We start from the raw sequence: 20,260 nt of genomic DNA, 5'->3' as shown, positions 1-20,260 counted from the left end.
TAAAACAATTTTATTATATAACAAATAAATAAAATAATATAATATAACTGTATAATATTATATATATATATAATATATATATATTATAATATTTTTTTATAAAGTATTTCAATATAAAAAAAAATATATATTTTTTAATTTTAATATATATTAAAAGGCCGTATCTAAAATAATAATATACAATAAAATTGTATATATATATATATATATATATATATATTAAATACATTATATATATATATATATATATATAAAATAATACTATATGTTTCCTCTACTTATTCCAAACAATTATATGCTTGTGTTAAAAACATACAAATATTATTATAAAAATAAAAAATATATATATAATATATATATTGATAATTTTTTTATTTTTTTATTTTTTTATTTTTTTTATTTTTTGAATTATATTTTCGTATAAAAAAAAAAAAAATTATGGACATTTTTTTATAATTTTGTTATTTATTTTTTTTTTTTTTTTTTTTACCTATAGAAGAAAATATAGTATGTGAAAAATATTATATATATAATATATTAGAAAAGAAAAACTTTAGAAGGTGATATAATAAGAACACAAATAAATTATTGTTATTATAATCTATAGATCATATATATATATTATCCAATATAATAATAATTTTTATTTAGGATTATTTTTTTTTAAAGATATATATTATGTTTTCTTTTATTCTCCTCTTTTTTTTTTGTCTGAAATGTATAAGAGAGCTTATAGCGAATCAGTAGTTCAATCAAAGAATATATACAGTTAGAAAAAAAATAAAAATATATAAATAAATAAATATATATATATATATTTCATGTGTTAATTCAATTACTTTGATATGAACTAAAAATTAAATATTTAACATTTCATCCTCTTATAAAAAAGGGTTATGTTCATTTGTTTCTTTTTTTTGTATTAAGAATATAAAAAAAAAAAAAAAAAAAAAAGTTTCTAAATATATTAAATTTGTTGATAATATGAATATATAAGTAATATAATAATAATAATAGTCAATTGTGTAAATATTGAAAATTAATAATATTTTAAATTAAGTGTATTATATATGGAAAAGTAAATATTGTAAGGGTATCTTTTACATCTAATTGGTTTCTTCACGGCACCATACAAATAAATAAATAAATATATATATATATATATATATATATATATATATATATGTGTGCTTATGCATTTATTTCTACATATTTACATTTACCTTTACATTTACATTTACATTTACATTTTCTTTTATATTGGTATATATTATACTCTTCCTTTTTGAAGGCAAAGAAAGTGTTAAAGATACACACCCTAAACTAAAAACAAATGAAGTTATAGAAAAGACAGAAACAAAACTAGAAAATGTTGTGGTTAGAATCAGAAAGTTAGATGAAAATGAAAAGTCCACATTACATACAGATCCAAATGATAAAACAGCATTATATTTTGATAAAGATTTTGAAATAGAAAAATATAATTTCGATATAGTATTTGATGAAAATGATGATAATCAAACAATATTTAATAATATAGGAGGACATTTTATTATTAATAATGTATGTAATGGATTTAAAGAAACCATAATTACTTATGGACAAACTGGAAGTGGTAAAACATACACATTATTTGGATCTAATAAAGAATATGGAATCATTTATTATTTTGTTCATTATTTATACAAATTATGTAATTCAAAAAATAAAAATAAAAAAAAAGCTATTTATTTAAGTATTTATGAAATTTTGGGAGATACACTTATTGATCTTATATCCAACCTCAATGAAAAAAATATTGAATTCTATACGGAAGAATACTATCTCAAAACTATAAGATATTCTTATAAAGTTGTTAATATTCAAAATTATGATATAGCAAAAAAAATCATTGACAGTGCATGTCTTTTAAGAAACGTTGAGGCTACATCTCAAAATATGCGGTATCAATAATATAAGTGAAAATATTACAATATAATAATAAAATATATACTTATCAAGAGACATTTTTAAACAACATAAAAAATAACATATATATATATATATATATATATATTTATATTTATTTATTTATATGTTTCTCCTCTTTTGTATTAGATCAAGTAGGTCTCATGCAATAATCCAATTTTTTGTCAACATCTCTGATTGCACCTTACACAACGGCATTGAAACTATAAGAGATTATTACGGAGTTTTAACCTTAGTTGATCTGGTTGGATGTGAAAGAGAAGAATTTAATACAAATAAGAATGAACACAGAAATGATAAAACATCTAGCAAATTTTTAAATTCCTCCCTTACGTCACTAAACAAAATGTTGAGAAAAATGCAGGCATGTCTATAATATATATATATATATTTATTTATTTATGTTTATTTATTCGTTTCAATTTTTTTGTCTTTTTTTAATTTTTATTTTTTAAGATGGGCAACCTTGATGAGTCAGATAAAAGACAAAGCGTTCTTTGCAAAGTTCTTTTTAATTATATCCAGAAAACTTGTGGAGTTTGCTTAATATTTTGTTTTAATCCAAAAATCAGCCAAAAAAGTGTAGGAAAAATTATTACTAATTTATATGAACTGTTCAGGCAAAATTTTGTTTATTATTATATATGTTACAAATTAAGACATAAAAGTTGAAACTAATAAATATGTAAATGAATAAATATAAATATAAATAAATATATATATATATATATATATATTTATTTATTTTATGTGTGTACTCATATTTTCCAATTTTTATACTGACATGAATTATGACATATATCATTTATTGCTTCACATATTTTTGTGTATAACAACTTTTTTATAACTTTACCTGAACATGTTCATTTTTTTTTTTTTTTTTTTTTTTTTTTTTTTTGTGTGTGTGTTTATGTACAGCTAACTAGTTCCACTTTAATTATGGCTAGCGATTGCAAAAAAATAAAAAGCAAAAGAAAACAACTGATTTATGTAAAATCTGAAAACAAGGAGAGTTTTTTCAAAAAAATAGCTAACGATGAATCATCAAAGAAGGGTAATAATAAAGAAAAAGAAAAAAAATATGAAGAATCAAATTGGGAAAATTACAATACGATAAAAAAGAATGTAGAAAATGAGAAAGACAAAGAAGAGGAAATGGAAAAGAAACATTTAGAAAATAGAAATAATTTGGTAGAAGTAGAAGAAAATAAATATTTAAGACTTGAAAACAATTGTTCAATATTTCTTATATATTTAAATGATGATAAACAAGAAGATGTAATAAACATTTTAAATAAAAAAAAAGATAATGGCAAATTAACTTCTTTAAAGAAAATATTATGTGATATTATAAATGAACAATTAAAAGAAGAAAAAAAACGAAAAAATGTATTAGAACAATTAAAAAGTGATAATTTGAAATTGAAAAATGAGAATGATTATTGGAAGAAAGAAGCTTATAATTATCATAATAAATTAAAAATATTAAATAAAAATTATTTAAAAATGAATGAGTTCCTTTTAAAAACATTAAATGCAAGTACGAATGATAATAATATTTCATCAGATTATACTACGTTATTATTTTCCAAGTTGGATGAGCAAAAAGTGATAAATGCTGAAAGACAAAAAAATCAGGCACGAGGAAAAAATGACATGACTTTTTCTAGTCATAATAATGATAATATGAATAATAATATGAATAATAATATGAATAATAATGGTGATAATATTAATAATATCAATAATATAAATTATAATAATAATTATCATTATAATAATCAGGCTGTTAATACATATGCGCAACTCAAACAAAAGAAACAACCTGTTCAAAAGAAATCACAACATGTTTTGAATAATAGCTCAAGTGATAAAGACAATTCTCATAACTTGACAACTTATTATAATGAGGATCATTTATTATTACATAAGAATAATATACAATATAATGAAGAAAAAAACAAAGAAAGAAAAGAATATTATAAAGAAGTAATAAATAATAAAGAATCAAATATTAATAAATCGGATGATCAAATGAATAATAGCATAGAAGATAACTTAAAAAATCACACACTTAATAATATAAATAATGAAAAGAATTATGTAAATGATTATACAAATAATAAAAGTTATCAAGAGGAAATTCTTTACCCAAATAAAAAAGATAAGAAACATACAAGTGAGAAAATTATGTTACATAATAATATGATAAAAGGAGAAATCCATAGAAAACAAAATATTTATGAGAAATATAAAGAAAACGATGTTACAAATAATATGGAAATTGAAATGAAAAATAAAAAAAAAATAAATAATTTCAATTCTCAAAATATACAAAGAAATTATTCAATGAAAGAAACTACTAATATGTTGTCTATAGATAATAATATAAATAAAAAATATTATCAACAAATTAAAAATATTTCTCCTGATAACACTACTTATATAATAACAGATCAATTAAATTCATTACAAAAAAAAAAAGATACAACAAAAAATATTATTCATCCTTTATCGAATAAAGATAATAAAATGTTAACAAATATTACTATTGATTCTTTAGCAACAAAAATAAAAAATAGACTCTTGAAATCGAGAAGTTTGTCAATAGCTAGGGAGAATAAAATGTGATAATAATAATAATACAAATGAGGTGTACACGGTAAAATATATATATATATAGAGGGAACTACTATTATATTACTAAATAATGTTCTTTTATGTTAATTTTTTCAACCATCTTTGGAATATACAAACATTAGGTCTACATATATATATATATATATATGTTTATATATATATATATATTTATTTATTTATTTCATTTTTGAAAAAATAAATAATTTTCCTTTCATATGTTTCATGTTGTACATTGAAAGTGTGGTTATATGTTTATACAGAAATTTTTTTTTTTTTTTTTTTCTTTTTTTTTTAAATTAAAAAATAAATTAAAATTAAGATGTACACTTGAGTTTAATATACAAGACATTCTCTTATTTTTTGCTATTTTATTTTTATTTGTTTCAAAGGAAGAAAATGATATATATTTACATAATAAACACAACATATTATAATATATATATATATAAATTATGTTATAAGAACATTCTTAATCATTATAAAATTAAAAAGTAAAATGAACATAAAAATCTTCAATATATAGAAAGCATGCGCATCCACAATCATGTAAAGTGAAACAAATAAAATAATAATAATATATATATATATATATATATATATAATATATTTATATATTTTTTATTTTTTCTCTTTTATGAGAATAATATAAAAAAATAAATAAAATATGTTAAGAATTAAAATAAATATAATAATTATAAAATATTTTATAATAATTGCTTTCTCTCTATATATATTATATATATAAATAAATAAATATATATATATATATTACATATATATATATATTTTTTTTTTTTTTTTTTTTTTTTTTTTTTTTCGTTTTTTTTTTTTTGGGCCTTTTAGTAAAAGTTAGTTGTTACTACATTGATTAAATAAATTTTTTTTTTTATTTTATTTAATATATGAATTTAACAATATAATATTTCTTCTAAATATTATATCATATATATATTATTTTATATATATATATATAAATATTTTATAATATATGTTTATTATTATATATATATATTTTTTTTTATTCATAATAAAATTATTCGTGAGTTTTTGCTGAATTTTTTTTTCATTACAAAATAAGATGAAAATTAAAAAAAAAAAAAAACAAAAAAATAACATAACATAATATTTATTATATATATATATATATTTATTTATGATATTATATATTTCATTATATATATAGAAATATTTTTTTTTTAGTGAAATGCTTTTATTTTATATAATAATATAATTAAAATAAAATATAAATATGATGAATATATGAAAAAAAAAATATATATATATATTATATATATATATATTATATATATGTAATAATATCCATATATATATTAAGAACAAAAGAACTCTATTTTCTTTTTGATATGTTTTACTGTAGTCATTTTTTTCTATATCTGTAAATATATTATATTTTTATACAAATGTATATTACATATATATTATAATTATATAAATCTCAATTATAATTTTTTTTTCTTTTTTTTTTTTTGTTGTTAAAAAATGATGCATAATTAAATAGGGAGCTTCAAATGAAATGATAAAATGTATAATAATAACATTATTATATAAATATATACTTTGTGTGTATATATTTATATGATAATAAATAATTATAAAAAAAAAAAAAAAAATATATATATAATATAAAAATGTCAAATTGGAATTTTTTTAATGATTACCTTAATTGGTTTAATGGGACCACCGAATCTACTACATTTCATAGTAGAAGTGGTAAAAAGGGTTCAAACAAAAGTGTATCTACAAATGCTACATCTATAAACCCTAATAAAAATGATATGAATGAGCATAGTATCAATCAACCTAATAATAGTCAACATAATAGTGATGAAATAAAGGCCTCTAATGGTGTCTTTGAAAAAGATGTAAGTAAAATGAAATGTGCCAAGAAATACAATCCATTTATTAAAAAAAAAGAAAAAACTAATAAAGAATATAATAATATATATAGTGAAAAGGAGGATAATAAAAGTGAAATAAAATGTGAAAGTGATATAAAATGTGAAAATGAAAAAAAATGTGAAAGTGAAAAAAAATGTGAAAGTGAAATACAAAGTGAAAGTACAAATACAAATACAAATACAAATGCAAATACAAATATAATGTGCGATAAAGGGAATGATAAGAATATGTCCAAAAATAAAAATAAAGATAGTAATTTTTTTAATCAACTAGGGTTATCTAACTGGTTACCTAATTATGATATACCAATTTATAACGAATATAAAAAGGGCTATTATTTAGATAAAGAAGCTAAAGAAGTATTATCAAAAAAAGGTTCTAAAAAAAGTAATGTTATAAAAATAGGAGGTGATAGTAGCAATAGTAATATGAACGATTTTAATGTTTCCGATTGTTGTAATACATGTGTTGATACAACTTATTATGATGCTTTAAATATAAAACCGACAGCTAAATTAAGTGAAATAAAAACAAGTTATTATAAATTAGCTTTAAAATATCATCCAGATAAAAATTCTAATGATCCAGAAGCAAAATTAAAATTTCAAAAAATAAATGAAGCATATCAAGTATTAAGTGATGATGAAAGAAGAAGACAATATAATAAATATGGATTAAATGCAACTAAAGATATGATATTAATTGATCCTTCTATTTTCTTTATGATGTTATTTAGTTCAGAAGAATTAAGTGATTATACAGGTACTTTGAGAATAGCTTTTTTTGTTCAGCTAGCTTTTGAAGGAAATATGTCAATTGAAGATAAAAAATCATCAAATCATGTTATGATAAATGAAATGGAAGTAGAACAAAAAATAAGAGAAGTTGAATTGGCTCTATTATTAAGAAATAGATTACAACCATATGTAGATGGAGATATTAAATGGGAAGAACAAATGGAAACTGAAATTAAAGGATTACTTGAATCTTCATTTTCAAGTTCGATATTAGAATCCATAGGATGGACATATGAAAATGTCGCAACATCTTATATAGCAGAAGTAACTACATTATGGGGTGTTGGAGCGACTGTAGCAAATATTCAAGCAGCTGGAAGGACCATTGGAAATACATTCAGTGCAGCTAAGTCTATGTTTAATACTGTAGTAACTATAAAAGATTTTTCATTGAACAGTGAAAAAATTAATTCAATAAAAGAAAAGAAAGATAATTTAAAAACTTCATCCAATGATTCTTTGAATAATAATAATTCTTCTTCTTCATATAAAGGATCCAATGAAAATATAAATTCTGATAATCAAGTGGATCCTAAAAATAATATTATAAATCCTAATCTTAATATAAATAATCTGAATGAATCTAATACAAATGACAATAAGGAAGAGGAAAAAAAAAACACACTTATAGATAAGGAAGAAAATAAAGCATTAGGAGTTATTATAAAAAATGTTCTCACTTTAGTTTTATGGGACATTGAATCCACAGTAAGACAAGCCACGGATAAGGTTATAAGAGATGAAGGTGTCAACATTGAAACACGATTAAAACGAGCAGAAGGAATGAAAATTTTAGGGAAGCTAATGCAAAAATGGTCAAGAATTAAAAATGATAAATCTGATACAACTGATATAGATGCTACAAAATTGTTAGAAAAAGCTATAATCAAAGCATCGAAAATACCAAACGAGGAAGATCCATCAGATCAAGATATTATAAAAAGAGAATATGTATAGAAAAAGGGGGTAGATGCATATTTCTACATAAGGTATATATATAATGCAGAGCAGCATGATATATTATATAATTTGTTTTTATCAATATTAAAGTATAAAATATGGATTATATTGATGACATATTTGTTAGAGTACAGCATATAGTATGTATATATGAAAATTAAAAGAAAAGGCGCTTCATATTTGGCATTTCAATATATATATGTATGTTATTTTTTTTATTAAAAATTTCTTTAAAATATGCACACATATATATATATATATATATATATATATATATATATATATATATATATGTTTGCGTTTTATTTTTTCCTATTTTTTGTTTATGATTTAAAATTTTAATCACATAAGGATAAAATTAATATGCACATATTATATAATTTAATAATTTTTTTTTTTTTTTTTCTCGTCTTATATAAATTTGTTTTGTTTCAGTTGTTATATTATATATATATATATATTTATTTATTTATTTATATTTATTTATTTTTTGATTTAATGTTTTTTTTTTATTTTTATTTTTATTTTTTTTTAATTTAAACAGAATGAGATAAAAAAAAAAATTTTTAAATAAATATATTTTATACATATGCATGTTTTTTTTTTTTTTTTTTTTGTTTTTTCTTGATAAGACGTAGTCATGTGGTCATATGGTCTTATACATATGTGTGTATTTAAAAAAAAAAAAATTGTCTTTTTAATTATATATTAAATTGTATAGATCCTTTAAAAATGGTTGGGCATCTGCTAGTGGGAATGCATTATAAGTGTGTTTTTTTAAAGATAGATGTATATTTTGTTTTAAATTTTGTAGATTATTACAAATATCTAAATAATTACATGAATACATATAATTTGCAAATTCGGATTGATGATTATTCATTAATTTATTATTAACAACAATGAGAATTTTTTTTTTTTTTCTTAAACATTCTAATGTAGTACCTGCTCCCGAATGACTTAATATAAAATGTGCCTTGTCAAAATATTTATTTAAATTTGTTTTATAAGTAAAATATTTTACTTGTTTTAAAAATTTATTATTATTTATATTATTATCATTTGTATATATAAGTTTAGGTATATAAGTACCATTACCTATTTGCATCGTCATATATGAGAACCCTAAATTTCTTAAAAAAAAATGAAACTGTTCATCATCAATATATTTAATTAGTTCATCAAAATTAGTTGATCCAACAGTAACAAATAGATGCATATCACAATTCATTCTTTTGAACAAGAAGGAAATAAAACATATTTCTTGTATAAATAAATGTATATATTATATATATGTTATATATATATATGTTATATATGTTTATATTTTTATAATATCATATTTATGATACACATTTGTAAAGATCATAAATTTAAAATGGTAATATATAAGATTTACCAATATATAATTTTTTTTTTTTTTTTTTTTTTTTTTTTTTTTTTTATGAAATATTGTTTTTATTTTATGTAACTTATAAAATAAATCGATAAATCAAATATTTATTTCTTATTTTTTTTCATTTATTTAATTTTTTTTATTATTTTTTTTTTTTTTTCGCAGTGCATTAATCATATGGTCATATAAGTCTTTGCAAATATATATATAATATATATATGTATATATTTATATGTATATATTTATATTTATATATTTATATATATGCATGTACATATATTTGTTATATCAAACACATTTAGAACAAAAAAAAAATATATATTTTTATATAACTAGACATGTTTTTTTTTTCTTTTTTATATATTTAAAAAAAGGTATATAATACAAAAGGGTACATAAACATATTATATATATTATATATATATATGTAATATTAAATGTATTTTTTTTCAAAAAAAAAAAAAAAAAAAAAAAATATACATATATATATATACATATATATAATATATATTTATATCTACACATTGTACAAGATGTGATAAAAAAAAAAGAATATTTTATATTTATATTTTAAAAAAAAATGTATATGTACATATGAAACATTTATAATATATATATATATATATATATATATATATATAAATATTTATGTATATATTTATTTTATTTTATTGTTGCAATGTCCAATATAGCTAAGAAAACGCAATACAATATTAAGGTTGATATTCATGAAGTAAAAGATTTAAGTTTTCGTGAGAGTGCGAATGAGAAAGAAATAATTCCGAATCCTTATATTGAGGTGACAGTAAATAATGAGAAGAAGAGTACATCAAAAAAGACTCAAGCTGTAAATGTTGTATATAATACATCATTTAATTTTTCACAAGATTTAACAGATTATAAATTTGCGAGGACAAGTGTAGATGTATGTGTATTACATAAATATACAATTCAGAGTGCTTTAATAGGTAAATGTTCATTTGGTTTAAGTTTTGTATATTCAAAAGTTCAACATTGGTTATATAGGATATGGGTTAAATTAAGAAATCCGGATTTACCATTAGATGATGTTGGTTATATATTAATATCTGTTGGTGTGTATGGTCCAGGTGATTCGATACCTATTGTAAATGATAGTGTTAAGACAGATATTAATGAAGATGTTTTTAATAATAAAGGTTTAGATATACATATAACACATTATGATTTATGTTTAAATATCTTTAGAGGTCAAGATATTGAATTAATAGGTAGTAGTACACTTTTTTCTAATATTCTTGAACCATATGTAAAAGTATCTCATAATGGTTTTGAAGAATGTACTAAGGTTATAAGAAATGATCCTAATCCTGTTTGGAATTTAAGTATTCATATTCCTACTTGTACTCCTTGTTATGATAATAATATTATTGTAGAATTAATAAATGGACAACATAATGGTGTTGTTATATATAGTATTATTCTGGATTTTTTTGAAATCTTAAAAAGAGAATTAATACCTAGATGGTTTAATATTTATTATAATCCAAAAAATCAAATAATACCAAGAAATAGTCAATATATACAAAACGGATCAATACAATTAAATTTTAATAATACTACATCAAATAATAATAATAATAATATTAACAATAATAATAATACTACTAGTGGTATAAATCCTTTGGGTAATTATCTTTTTTCAGGAGCAGCTGAAAAAATTTTTAAAAATGCTACACAAGGGATTAATATTAATGATATATTAGGTGTAACCAAAGTACAAAATTTATTTAATGATGATACATTAAAAGAATTCTATTTATATGGTGGCCGCATTTTTTTAAGTGCAAACGCTACCAAAACTCATTCTCCAGGTCCTATATGCATAAAATCAGCTAAAGTAGAGGTAGATGCTCCTAACAAAGAATATATTTTCTGTGCTGACATATATGAAATTTTATCAGTTCAAAATAATAAAATGGGGAACTATGATGACTACAATGATGACTACAATGATAATTACAATGATAATTACAATGATAAATACAATGATAATTACAATGATAAGTACAACGATAAGTACAACGATAAGTACAACGATAAGTACACCAATAATGATGATACCATCAAAGGTAACAGCAACAACAATAATAATAATAATAATAAAAATAATTTGTACAATGTTTATAATAGTGCTAACGAAAAAAGAAGAAGCAGATACAATAACAATTACGATTCAAGTGGTGATAGCATCGTCTGTGTTTGTGCTCTTGGACCTCATAAACTTAAAACCATTCCTCTTCTTCCAAATGAAGTTGGATCTTATGTTTTAAACGAAAATGTTGGAAGAATAGATGAATTTCGAATATTTTTACCACAGAATAATAATGAACAAATATATGATATATTTTTATATATTTATATAAAATCCAATTTAGCTGTTACTGATTGGATTAGTAATAGAAGAAGCATATTATATAACAGTGTATTAAATAATGAATATGAATCTGCAGATAGAAATAAATTACAAGGATTACATAAAATGGGTTCTATAAATAATTTATCAGAAGATGTAATAGAAGATGCAGATTTCTTAAATAATTATAAATTAACAAGCTATGTACGTATTCCATATAAATATCTCTTATTAAATGAAAATAAACCTAAATGGTTTTCTATGAAAAATATTGAAACTAATGCACATGAATATAATATATCTTTTTTTGCTAATTTAATACCTTATCATTCATATAAAAAAAGACCTAAAAGATTAGAATATAAATTATCTAGATATTTTTTTCGTGCTTTAATATATGAAGGATTACATTTTCCAGCAAAAGGATATAATGCCTTTCCAGATCCTTATATTAAAATCGAATTAGCTGGACAAGTTATTAAAACAAGTACTATCTTACATACTTTGAATCCAAATTATTATGAAGCATATGAAGTACAAGTTATATTACCTACTAATTTAAATCTAGCTCCTGATATATCTATAGAAGCTTTATCTGTAAATAAATCCTTTTTATATAATGATGATATTTTATTAGGATCATCCACATTTCCTATTATGAAGGTACCAACTGAATGGAAGAAATCACCTATATGGATACCATTAAAATCATCACAATATAAAAAATGTAAAGCTAAATTACTTGTTGCTTTTGAGTTAGTACCTATAGAAAAAGTTCTAGATGATACATATCCATTTTATGATGATATAAGACCTTCTACATTACCTGGACATGTCTCTTTATTTTTAATAGGCATACGAATGTTTAAACCTTTAAAAGATCCTTCTGTAACTGTTTGTTTTGGTCGAGATGTTGATGACACATCTCAATTTTTGTGGCATGAAACTACTAATAAAGTTATATCAGGAAAAGAAGGGAACTGGAACTTTTTAAAATATTTTTCTTTAGATGTTATGTTACCTAAAAGAATGCAACATCATAGTTTTCTCGAGGTTAGAATAGAAGATAGAATATTGAATAGTGGATTCACAGGAACTACAACTAGTAACTCCTATCCTGTAAATGCAACAAATAATAATCTTTTAATAGGAACTGCATATATAACTCTAAATCCATTACTTCCATGGCTAGATAATTATGAAAAAAATGAATGCGTGGAGTTATTTAAGTTGCATGTACTAGAAGAAGTTCTAATAGAAGATGCAGAAATGGATAGGAAATCTTACAATAGTGCATTGATATATAAAAAAAGTTCAATCATGTCAAAGAAATTCTCTAATGATAATTTTGAAATGCAAGAGGTGGGAGAGCCAAATGGTATATTTAATGATATACCTATGAATACTTTGGAAGAAAATATGATCATAAATGGGGATGATAATAGTGATGATAAAGAGAATAGTTATGATGATAAAGAGAATAGTTACGATGATAAGGATAATAGTTATGATGATAAGGATAATAGTTATGATGATGATAAAGAAAATAGTTATTATGATGATAAAGAAAATAGTTATGATGATAATAATAACAATAGCTATTATGATGATGATGATGGTGATAATAGAAAAGAGGCCGAAAAAAGAAAAAAGAAAAAAGAAAAAAAAAATATATATAGAACAAACAATGATAGAACACAAAATAATAACACACATATTAATAATAAATATAACCATGTAATAGATATAAAAAAGAAAAAAAGAAAAAAGAATATAAAGAAATATATTAATAACGAATATGTTCCATACAATGATCCAGATTTTTCTAATGTACGTATAGAAGAGACATTAGAACATGTATGTTTTAAAATAAATGATTTAACAAAAAAAGAGAATACATATATATATAATGACGAAGAAGAAACTTTATGTGATAGTATTTCAAGTGATAAAAAGAAACGATTAAAAGATATAAATTTTTTTAAAGGTGGAAAACATGATAATAAAGAAAAGAATAATATGATTATAGATGGAAAGCAACCTACAACCATATATGGATTCAATGAAGATATGTTAAATTTTCAATTATCATTAGCAGATGATGATGAACAAGAAGAAATTCAAAGAGATGAAATGTTATATGAATATGAAGTAGATATGAATACAGATGATTTACCTTATTTAAGAGCAACGATTTTTAGATGTACAGATTCAGGAGTTCCTGAAGCAGTTGGATATTTGAAATATATATGTAATGTATATGATGAAAAGACAATGTATTTAAAAAAGGAAATGATAAAGAAATGTGATGATTTAGTAAGAGAATATAGATTAACACGTAATTTAGTAGTACGGGCATATATTATACAAGCAAGAGGTTTGAATCCACCATCAGGTGCAACAGATATAACAACATATATATGGATAAAAAATAGTAATGAAATGACAAATATTCCAGGAGGTTTATCTCATAATATAAAAGATACCGGTCATACAAAAAAGCAAGGATATAAACCAGAATTTAATAGATGTTATCAATTATTATGTTCATTTCCTGATGAATCTATTGTGCAAGTATGTATAATGAATCAAGGTTCTTTATCAGATGAAATTATAGGATATACATATATAGATATGGAAGATAGATATTTTAATCAAAAAATTAGACAATTAATGATAGATGATATTATGCCAATAGAATTAAGATCTTTAAAATTAGAAAATAGTACAATTTCTCATGGATCTTTAAGATGTTGGTTTGAAATATTTAATGAAGAATTTGCTCAACTCAATCCTATAAAAGTTTTATGTTCCAATGAACCTGATGATTATCAATTAAGACTTGTAATATGGAAAGTAAATAATGCTGCTATGGATGATAATTCAACTATAAGCTTATTTGTTAGATGTATTTATACTGATGAAGATAATGAAGATATAAGAGATACAGATACACATTATAATAGTAAAGATGGAAAAGGAATATTTAATTGGAGATTTGTTTATAATATTAAAATACCAACTAATGCGACAAATATTAAAATACAAGTTCATAATTATGCTCTACTATCATCTAATGAGCCTATTGGAGAGGCAAATTTAGATTTGTCTGCTCATTTTTATAGGGCACGCAAGAAGAAGGGTTATTACCCTATACCCAGGTATAAAATGTGGTGCATAACATAAAAAAGTTTATGTAAATATAAATATAAAAATAAAAATATATATATATGTATGTATGTATGTATATATATATATATATATATATATATATATATATATATATTTTTTTTTTTTTTTTTTTTTTTTTTTTTAGATTTTGGCTATCGTGTAAACACCCAGCTCATAAGAATAAAGTAAGAGGAAATGTAGAAATAGAGGGATCCATTTTAATAAAATCTGAGGCTGAGCTTGATCCAGTTGGTAATGGAAGGGATGAACCTAATAAAGATCCTTATTTACCTCCAGTAACTGAAAATAGAACATATGTTGATTGGGTGATGATAAATGAAAAGTTTGGTGCTGCAACAGCATCGATTATGTATGGCTTAAAATGGACAGGTGGGAAGAAAAAAAAAAAATAATATATACACAATATATATATATATATATGTGTGCATATATATGTGTATGTATTTTTTATTTTATTATTTTTTTTTTTTTTTAGGTGTTTGGATTGTAGTGGGTGTTATCGTAATTGGTATATTTTTCCTCATATTTTTGTTTAAATGAAAAGGGAATAATGAAATAGATCTTTTTTGTATTACAAAAAAAAAAAAAAAAAAAATAAATAAAATAATAATAAAAAAAAATAAAATAATAATAAAAGATTCATATAAAATAAACAAATAAAACTAAAAACAAATGAACATAATATATATATATATATATATATATATATATATATTTTAATTTTTTGTGTAAAAAAATAATAAATAATCTAAAAACTTTATTTTTCTATTTTCATATATGGCAAGATTTTCAATAACACAACTTTCCATATGTGATAATTTTTTAATTAATGTCCATAAATTATTATATATATGAATATATTGAATATGTTCATGTTGGATTTGCTTTAAATATATAATATTTTGACACAATGTATTTATAACAGTATGTAATTCTTTTTTATAAAAGTATCTTTTAATTATTTGATCTTTTTGATTAGATTGTGTAGATTTAATAATTTCATAATAGAATCCATTATCTAATGCAAAAAGAGCTGTTTGTATTAATTCATTCATATTTTTATATATTAAAAGAATTTCTTGTTTATCTTTATATAAAGACATATCAACAATAAAATATAAGAATGATGATAAAATTTGTATTTTTCTAGGTATAGATACAAATGGTGTTTGTCCAATAATATATGTATTTAAATCACTTTCTTCTTTTATTATAAGATTTATTGCTTTTCTATATAATTCATTTGCTTTTTTATGATCTTTTTTATCATAATCATAAAATTCAGCTATATGAAATATTACTTCTACATTATTATTCATTAAATTATTTTCAACATATTCATATAAAGTAAATGCGATTAAATTATATTTTAATATATCTAAATATATTCTTGCTACCTCTGTAATATGTAGAGCACATTTATCATCTGTTAGCATGCATCGTTTTATCCATGGTTCATAATAAATTATATTTGAATACTTTTTTTGATTAAAAAATTTATAAGGTGTATTATCTGGTATAATTTCTGGAGTAAAATATATAACACTGAATTTTCCATTTCTATATAAAGTTTTATAATTTTTATCATCATATAAAACTCGATTACAGAATCTCATTGTTTTTTTTTTTTTTACACATCTAGCATAATTAGATTCAATTTTATCAGATATTGTAAAAACATTTATTTGTGAACCTGATGATGAACATCTATATATATTACTTATAAAATATCTACTTTTATATTTTTCATAAAAATATTTTTTTCCATCACTAAAAGGAAGACATGCTGAAAACATATAATAATCTTGAACCCTCTTTCTTAAATTACTATCTTCATATTGTGGATGCAATATAAATTTATAATTTGTAGTACATCTTAAAAAACTAGATGTCGGTATATCAGCAATTAAAGCTTCTTCTTCTTTTATATTCTTTTGTAGCCATATAATTAAATCTAAATTTTTTTGTAAATTTATGGGTTCTTTGTTAATCATATTCATGTATTCGTATTGAGGGAAATATTTTTTAAATGGGTAAGCACATTGCACAAGGCATATGGAAAAAATTATAATTTTTTGCAGACGTCCCTTATTCTCTCTTCTAAAAAGAAAAAAAATATATATATATTAATAAATAATTATAATGATATTAGTACTATTATTGTAATAGTACCACACACACATATATATATATATATATTTTTATTTATACATGTTCGTGTGTTGACTTACTTTGATTGAAGAAAATTTTCTGATGTCAAGAAATACAGGTTGCCCAAAAAATGAGGAGAACCAATTAAACTAGAAAAGAGACATATGAGGGGTAAAGCTAGAACACGCAATCTAGATATAATTAACATTAATGATATAAAAAATAATAGTTGGTTTATCAAAAAAACGAATGAAGATTTGAATATATCATACTGTTCTATTTGTTCTTTTTCTTTTTCTTTTTCTTGTTCTTTTTCTTGTTGTTGTTTTTTTTTTAAGAGTTGTTTACAATAATTTAGAATATAAATAAAGAAAAGAATATTAAATATAATAAAATATTCATATACAGCTGATTCTTTTAACATATGAAACATATATTTAGAAAAAGGATTAAATTCAGAACCTGAACTATATAACATAGTATCAAAATTATGATTAGCTAGTTTTAATCTTACTTTTAATAATGATATAACATGTGAATCATCTTTATCTTTTGAAAATATTATCAAACGTAAAATGAAAAATATAAAAATGGATGTTAATCCTTTTTTTAAAATAAATATCCAGTTTTTTATTATATAAAGATTTTTAAATAATGTATATAAGTTGATATTTTTATTATATTTATTTGTAGATTCATCATTAATTTCTTCTTTTTTTCCTTCATCATATTGATTAAAATAATTACTACAAGTATGGTTATTATTATTTTTTAAATCACTATTATTATTATTATTATTAATAATTTGATGACTTTTCCGTTTGATAGATCTAGCAAATGTGCAAGTCTTAGACTGTTCATTGTTATTTTCTTCATTCATATTATTTATCTTATTATTTTTATTTACATCATCATTCTTTTTTTTTGAGACATAATTGAAAAGTATGTTGGTAGTTAATATAGCTAAAAGAACATAAGGAAAATAAGTGCATAATAAATACCTTGGGAAAAAAGTTATAATTATTGATAATAAATAAGAAGAACAAAATATGAAAAGAATATGATTTAATTTATTTGTTATATTATATCCTAATAAATCTACAATAAATAAAGAAACTATATGTGTGACTGATACAAATACAGAAAATTGCCAAAAGAGAAAGCACAACAAGGAAGAAAAAAATAAACCTATGTATTTTAATATGGGAATCTAAAAAGGAAATATTAGAAAAATTATCATATAGTATATGGGAAAATATAAAATAATTCACAACAAATAAAGTATGCATATATATATATAATATATATGTATATATAATATATATGTATATATATATTTTTTTTTTTTTGTACCTCCTTGTTTTTAAGAATTATATATATAAGTACTATATTGCACCACATAAATACAGATGCAAAATTTTCTCTCAAAGGAAAAGCTAAAATTATAAAAAATATATACCACACACATATATATATATATATATGTGCATATAAATATATATTTATTTTTTTTTACCTGATAATCTCATTATAAACTTTTCACGAAAACATGAAAAAAACAACATTAAAAATATAACTCCGGGAAAATAGGATTTACCTAAAATATAAAATATATATATAAAATATATATATATATATATATGTAAATTCTAAGATATATTTTTTGAAAATAAAAATATATTAAATGTGTTTATTTTTTTTTATCTTGTCTGAACCTATATATACTGAAAAGAAGAATAGGACACTGACACTAGCAGCTTGCAGAAAAATAACTACATGAAAAAATATATATATATATATGTATATATTTTATAATTATGTTGATGATAAAAAAGATTTAATATTTATATATATATATATATATATATAATATATATACCTGCATATACATAAAAATTATAAGGCGTCAAAATATATGACTCTAAATTTAGCCCTTTCCATAAGGCCCCAAGGATAATTTCTATAAACATTTCACAACAAAAACATTAACATATATATATATATATATATATATATATATATATGTATATTTATATTTTTATTATACCTGGGTAAATATTAAAACGTTTTATTGCATTTATAGTATCCGGGTATTCACTTCTGTTGTCTTTACTAAAATTAAAAAACAATAAAATATTATCATTATTAATATATATATGTACATATATTTTATATATGGTCTTATATATTTATTACAGTAAGCAATTTATGCCTTCCAAAAATGTGTTCGATTTTACTATATCATTGTAAAAGGAGAAATAAAAGGATTCCTACAAAAATATGCAAACATATATTATATTATATTATATTATATTATATTATATATATATATTCATACATATTATAAATAAATAATATAATTTATATATTTATGTTGTGTTTTTACTTCTGAGTATAGGGATAGTCTCTGCTCAACATAATTTCTATCAAATTCATATCTATATCTTTTATAAAAGGTAAGAGTAACAAAAGCACTAAAAAGAATAAAAAATAAATTATATTATACACATATATATATATATATATATATATTAATATATTTATATTTATTTATTTATATTCATATGTGTGTATTTATTTATGAATGTGTGCATATATTATAATTCATATCGAGGAATCGAAAAATCTTATGGTTTTACCAGACTAAAGAAGATATGAAGAAAAGACTAATCTTATTTTTTTTCATTTAAAAACATGGTATATTTAAAATATATAAATATATTTTTTTCTCCGTCACATTTTTATTTCCACTAGAACATTTATCTAATATTATTCAACAAGATTATATTATTGTTTAAAAAATAAAACAGAATAACACTTTTAATAGTCAATTGTTTTAAA

General features: G+C 20.6%; 5 protein-coding genes across 5 annotated transcripts; 3 read left to right on the top strand and 2 right to left on the bottom strand.

Annotated features, from left to right (window-relative positions):
• Positions 1 to 716: 716 nt before the first annotated feature.
• Positions 717 to 4,599, top strand: PADL01_0806100 (kinesin-like protein, putative; the record flags this gene model as incomplete). Its single annotated transcript, XM_028681396.1, has 5 exons — positions 717 to 768; positions 1,292 to 1,943; positions 2,098 to 2,332; positions 2,425 to 2,550; positions 2,887 to 4,599. 5 exons carry the CDS (start codon positions 717 to 719, stop codon positions 4,597 to 4,599), a joined length of 2,778 nt encoding a protein of 925 aa, XP_028537778.1.
• Positions 4,600 to 6,257: 1,658 nt separating this feature from the next.
• On the top strand, positions 6,258 to 8,282 carry PADL01_0806000 (DnaJ protein, putative; the record flags this gene model as incomplete). The annotated part of the gene is made up of 1 exon (XM_028681395.1): positions 6,258 to 8,282. The coding sequence occupies one exon, from the start codon at positions 6,258 to 6,260 to the stop codon at positions 8,280 to 8,282; it is 2,025 nt and encodes a 674-aa protein (XP_028537777.1).
• A 700-nt stretch (positions 8,283 to 8,982) lies between these two features.
• Positions 8,983 to 9,516, bottom strand: PADL01_0805900 (glycosyltransferase family 28 protein, putative; the record flags this gene model as incomplete). Its single annotated transcript, XM_028681394.1, has 1 exon — positions 8,983 to 9,516. One exon carries the CDS (start codon positions 9,514 to 9,516, stop codon positions 8,983 to 8,985), a length of 534 nt encoding a protein of 177 aa, XP_028537776.1.
• An 844-nt stretch (positions 9,517 to 10,360) lies between these two features.
• Positions 10,361 to 15,808, top strand: PADL01_0805800 (ferlin, putative; the record flags this gene model as incomplete). Its single annotated transcript, XM_028681393.1, has 3 exons — positions 10,361 to 15,237; positions 15,393 to 15,637; positions 15,744 to 15,808. 3 exons carry the CDS (start codon positions 10,361 to 10,363, stop codon positions 15,806 to 15,808), a joined length of 5,187 nt encoding a protein of 1,728 aa, XP_028537775.1.
• A 176-nt stretch (positions 15,809 to 15,984) lies between these two features.
• PADL01_0805700 (conserved Plasmodium membrane protein, unknown function) lies at positions 15,985 to 20,105 on the bottom strand (the record flags this gene model as incomplete). The annotated part of the gene is made up of 10 exons (XM_028681391.1): positions 15,985 to 17,368; positions 17,536 to 18,629; positions 18,773 to 18,855; positions 18,936 to 19,016; positions 19,135 to 19,191; positions 19,299 to 19,379; positions 19,467 to 19,531; positions 19,616 to 19,689; positions 19,806 to 19,893; positions 20,059 to 20,105. The coding sequence occupies 10 exons, from the start codon at positions 20,103 to 20,105 to the stop codon at positions 15,985 to 15,987; spliced, it is 3,054 nt and encodes a 1,017-aa protein (XP_028537774.1).
• Between the last annotated feature and the right edge of the window lie 155 nt (positions 20,106 to 20,260).

Source organism: Plasmodium sp. gorilla clade G2 (assembly GCF_900097015.1).
Source record: "Plasmodium sp. gorilla clade G2 genome assembly, chromosome: 8".
Taxonomy (NCBI): Eukaryota; Apicomplexa; class Aconoidasida; order Haemosporida; family Plasmodiidae; genus Plasmodium; species Plasmodium adleri (nom. inval.).
Note: the sequence above shows the minus strand (reverse complement) of the source record. Positions and strands in the feature narration are given on the sequence as shown.